This window comes from Chiloscyllium plagiosum, unplaced genomic scaffold, assembly GCF_004010195.1.
Source record: "Chiloscyllium plagiosum isolate BGI_BamShark_2017 unplaced genomic scaffold, ASM401019v2 scaf_8746, whole genome shotgun sequence".
NCBI lineage: Eukaryota > Metazoa > Chordata > Chondrichthyes > Orectolobiformes > Hemiscylliidae > Chiloscyllium > Chiloscyllium plagiosum.
Genome location: NW_025209017.1, coordinates 10208 through 15815, shown reverse-complemented (window position 1 = coordinate 15815; position 5608 = coordinate 10208). Strand labels below are relative to the sequence as shown.

General features: G+C 47.5%; 1 protein-coding gene across 1 annotated transcript; it reads right to left on the bottom strand.

Annotated features, from left to right (window-relative positions):
* Nucleotides 1-1389: 1389 nt before the first annotated feature.
* Nucleotides 1390-4956, bottom strand: LOC122546751 (T-box transcription factor TBX22-like; the record flags this gene model as incomplete). Its single annotated transcript, XM_043685390.1, has 4 exons — nt 4794-4956; nt 3994-4138; nt 3017-3118; nt 1390-1564 (listed from the first exon to the last, which is right to left on the bottom strand). Coding segments are annotated over exons 1-4 (585 nt in total), but the record flags the coding sequence as incomplete, so codon positions are not given.
* Nucleotides 4957-5608: the final 652 nt, after the last annotated feature.

Below are 5608 nucleotides of genomic sequence, written 5' to 3'. Positions count from 1 at the left end.
ACACTGTCAGATATATATACACTGTCAGATATATATGCACTGTCAGATATACACACTGTCAGATATACACTGTCAGATTTATACACTGTCAGACATACACACTGTCAGATATATACACTGTCAGACATATATACACTGTCAGATATACACACTGTCAGATATACACTGTCAGATTTATACACTGTCAGACATACTGTCAGACATACACACTGTCAGATATATACACTGTCAGATATATATACACTGTCAGACATACACACTGTCAGATATACACACTGTCAGATATACACACTGTCAGATATACACACTGTCAGATTTATGCACTGTCAGACATACACACTGTCAGATATATACACTGTCAGACATATATACACTGTCAGACATATATACACTGTCAGATATATATACACTGTCAGATATACACTGTCAGATATACACTGTCAGATTTATACACTGTCAGACATACACACTGTCAGATATACACACTGTCAGATATACACACTGTCAGGTATATATACACTGTCCCACATGCAAACACTTGCAAAAAAACCACAAACAGCTGTGAATGCAAACACACTGTCACATGCAGTCATTGAGTCTTTTTAATGCAGAGTTTGATAAATTCTTATCCAACAAGGGAGTCAAAAGGCACTGACAGTTGGCGGTGAAGTAAAGGCTACAATTAGATCCGCCATAACCTTGTTGCGTAGCAGAGCAGGTTCAATGGGCCGGACGGCCCTCGTTCATCGGTTCAAGTGTCCAGGCACACGCAGTCACAGCGCACACATTGACGCAATATCACATTGTACAAACACAACATCGACTATCACAATACTGTCTCACATAGGGAGTTTTAAACAATCCTTGGATAAGCACATGGATGATTTTGGGATAGTGTAGGGGGACGAGCTGAGAATAGTTCACAGGTCGGCGCAACATCGAGGGCCGAAGGGCCTGTTCTGCGCTGTATTGTTCTATGTTCTATACCTACACTGTCACTTAAACTACACTGACAGTTCATAGAAACACCGTCAATGCACACACTCATTACAATCGCACAAAAGAAACACATTTACATACACATATAGTCACAGATGTAAACCATCACTCACAGTATACGTTCCCAGCCGCACTATCACAAACGCACATAGGGAATTGCACTCTGACACGCATAAGCATTCACACCCACACTGTCACAACATACACATTAACACTGCAACATTAACATAGTATCATACCTCATACTGTCACAAAAACACACATCGTCACATATAGACACTTTCATCAATAGTTTGACCACATACAATACTTGAGGAATTTGAGGTTGTGAAATGTTACTGTTTTAGGGACATGAATGAATTACATGAGATTTTAATACTGATTACTTACATGCCCCTTCTCGTCCATGTCATTGTTAGTAAGTTTCACCCGATCGAAACTGACGATCTGTTTCATCCAGGACTCCCCGGAAGCTGGCGAGTCGGGGTGCATATAGAGGCGGGGGGTTAACGGAGACTGTTCGGTGTTTCCGGCCACCATCCACTGTGAACTGTGATAGACGTACCTGCAGGACACCACACAAACAGTGACTGTCCACGGAGAGTGGCAAGGGCGGGGTGTGGGATAATCCGGCAGCCAGCAGCAAATATTAAGGAGTGTAAGGATAAAAGGATAATGCAACACTGAAGAAGGACATTCGGCCCATCGCGCCTGTGTCTAATCTTTGAAATAGCTGTTAATAAAGCCCCTCGCCTGCCCATCCCCGATAGTGCTGTCGTAGTTCTCTCCGATTACTTATCTCTTTCAGTTTTAGACAGCATGACTGAATTGAGAATTAACACCTATCCTACCTCTATACTCCCAATCAGAACAACTCGCTGTGTACATAATGATAGCCCTCCTGGTCAACATTAAGTATTCTGACCCTGCTGTGACCTGGGGGGGGGGGGGGGGGAGTTTTCTGTGTTCACTTCGTCAAATCGTTTTGAACATTATCAAATCCCCCTTTGACCTTGTCGGCTGCAAGGTGTACAGTCTCTGCAGTAACGTAGCGTATCTCCATACCTGAGATGGCTACCTCACTGTGGGACCCGGGAACAAATCTCCTGCAGCAGTTAGCAGCGAGGTAACGGCTCCAGCAATGCCCTAAGCAGCCGACCGAAGTGAGAAACTCTGAAGGGAAGTTACCCCGAATGTGGGTGGACCCATTTCGTTGTTATTAAGGGAGACGGGTCTCACACTAAGAAACAGCGCTGGCTCTCGCTGTATTTACAAACGATGATGTGGAGACGCCGGTGTTGGACTGGGGTGGACAAGGTTAAAAATCGCACAACACCAGGTTATAGTCCAACAGGTTTATTTGGAAGCACTAGCTTTCGGAGCGCTGCTCCTTCATCAGGTCAACCTCCGAAAGCTAGTGCTTCCAAATAAACAAGTTGGGCTATAACCCGGTGCTGTGTGATTTTTAACTTTGTAGAGACCACTCTCTGAATGTCTCGCTCTGAATTGTAGCGATCCTTCAGTTCCGCTCAGCTATATTTCGTCTGAAACGTTAACTCTCTCTCTCTGAATTTACAGACACTGTCAACGTACGGTAGCATTTTCTGTTTTTATTTTGTTTGCAATAAATCAGATCTCCAGAATTATTTTCCCGGTTCTGTTGCATTTAGCTAGCGCCTGGCGCTCAACAAGGCGGCAAAGCTCACTTTCGAGATGTCCAATCCTGTCGCTGTTTCAGTTAAAGCCTTTCTTTAAAAAAAACAAATAAAAAGCCACTCCCCCCTCAAGCAAAAAACGTTGCATACTGGCTGGGTAAAATTCCGGTTGAATTTCAGTTCACGAAATTCACGAAAAAATGAGTTCAGTTCACGAATGACCTGAGTTTTTTTTTCCCAGTAAAATATATGACCGCATGTACAGGGAAGACCTGTGTTCTGATTTAACGGGCATCGGAGTTAGAAATCCCTCAAGCATTTCACTCTCAAAGGGTCGCTAATGGATTTCTGTGCTGCTGTACCTGTATCTCTTCGAATCCACGGGGATGATATCCATGGCAATGTAATATTGCTTGGCCGGCTCAAGGCCTTTGATTTTCACCCGGACGGCGGGAAACATGCGCCTAAAGGACAAAGCAGCACCGTTAGACGGCAGTTTTATTTCCCCTGTGCTCCCGAACCGTCTTCACAGGGGACCGAGGGAGTTCAGAACGACCGCGTTAATTCAGCTTCTTAGGACCCGCCGCCCCTTTTAAAAATGCAATGAAACGAGAATCTAGATTCTGTGGATTTATAATCGTTCGCCGGGAGTGACTCCACTCCGCAGACTTTTTCCAACCGGCCTGGTTTATCAAACACAGAAGGAGTCAGGCGGGACTTCATGCCCCCCCCCCCCCCCTCCCCTAACCCCCTTTCCCGGTTGGTCTCAATCGGTTAATTGAGGAGTTCATCTGAGTGAGCTCGGTATTTGATTGAGAAACGCGGAGCGTCGTTTTGTGACTCCCGGCCAGACTGATAAAGGCGATGGCCCCGACAGAGTTGCCCATTTCCGTTCTAGCTGTTCGACCCCAGGTTCCACCAAGACTCTTAATTCCTCGCGAGCGATGTGCGGCTTGGGTGGACTGGCCATGCTGCGTTGTTCAGAGCGGCCAGGCATGTGCAGGCTGGGAAATGCAGGGTTACAGGGTTAGGGTTGGGAGGTTGGGTCAGGGTGGGATACTCTTAGGAAGGTCGGTGTGAACTAGATAAACCGAATGGCCGGATTCCATACAGTACAGATTCTACGATTCGACATCCCCAGGACATTAATCTGAGCGTCCGGTTACTAACCCACAATTGCCATTAGCTAGGGCCGGACAGTTTCAGACAGTATAAATGCTGTCCACATGTACTGAGACTGTGTGAACTGAAACCTCTCCCTCTCCCTATCACGCAAAGACATTTTTCCGTGCCGTACATCTCCATGACTCTATGATTCAGGCTCTCTCTCTCTCCTCACCTGCCCGCTTTAGTAATGATCATTTCTGTCCCAATCTCATGAAATCGTTTCCAAAGCTCGGAGCCCTGCAGTTCCAGGTGAAGACCCTCGGAGTCCCCTCCGGGGGAAGTGGGTCCGGGACCACTCCGGGTCTTGCTCGCCTCCCCTGGTCCATCACATGCAAAACAAAATACCAAACAGCCATGTTGCCATCAACAAACCCTTCAGTAATCCACATCCAGGGCTTCCATAGATTAACCTTAAATTCCACCCCCGCCCAAAATGAAGATTATCCAGCCCTGCGTCTCATCCAGTGTCAACGTGGGTGAACTTTCACCTAGAACGAATAACTTCAGTGGATATACAACATAAAACTTGCTCTCTGGTTCTGAGAGACAACGGTGTTTCCAACCTCGGGACTGACACAAGTGTGAATCCAGAACAACTGTCCAACGCCGAGGGATCTTACTGCGTTCGTTTCAAAACCTGCAGTTTCACCTCCTTGAAAGTGGAAACTCGTGTCTAGATTGGATAGCGCGAATTAAAATCTGCCGAATTGAAAATAATCTATTAAAGTTAAATTCCAAAACTGATGGGAGCAGAGAAACGTTGAAGTTAATAAGGGAAAAAGAAAAGGCATGAATCGAAAAGGTGGGAAAGCAGTTACAAACCGGGGGTGAGCCACAGAAGGGACAATAATATACCCAACCCTGCTCATTTGGATCGGCAGTCCGTTTGCAAGACTCCCAGCACGGCACTGAGATGGTACTGAGGGTTGGGCGGGATTATTATTCAATGGCTCTCACACAAGGGTGACCGACCTGCTCGCTGCTCTTCTCTCTGCTTGGAGCTCTGGGCTTGTTTCAGCGTGCCGCCGGGCCGCTCCCTCGCCTTCCCATCCTCGCCGTCTTCAAGTTTCCTCTTCAGAGAGTTCCCCACCAGAGATTCCACCGAGAAAGCGTGCGCCCGAGAGCTCAGAGCCATCGGGCCGTCACCATCGGCGAGGGGATCCGCTCGCAACAGCGCGGCCGAGGCCGGCCGGCGGAGTGAGGAGGAGATGGAGCCTGAGTCCCAGAGTGAGTCCCATCCCAGTTAGTGCAAGGGCTGGACTGGATGCCGCGCTCTCTGCATCACTCCTGGGCAAGGGAACCTCTCGCTCCTCCAGGGTCTCCCCTGCAGTGCCAAGTGTGGAGCTCAGCGCCTGTTAAAGTCAAGCCAATAGCAACACACCAGGGGAGCCAAGAGCGAGCGAAGCTGCTCTAATTATCCTGAAGGAAGCGCTCTCTTTCCTAGCACTGACTGCGAGGGGGGAGGGGTGGGGGTGGGGGTTTAATTGTTAGCAGTCATACCTGTCTACCTGGGGAACTGTATAAAACTGTGGGCATGCACTGATCACCGCCACGTCCTGTGACAAGACCAGCCTTGGAAAATAACCCATCTTCAAAGGGAAATGACCAAATAAGCAGGCAAACGCAGTTATTGCTCTCTCTATGTGTACACTGGAGATGGATGCATAGAGACGTGTACGTGTAGAAGTGTATGGAAACGTACATACAAGTGGATGGATCAGATTTAAAAGGGGACCCAATTTTTTTCTCACGCTTTCACTGGACAGAAACCTCCACCGAAGCTGTCT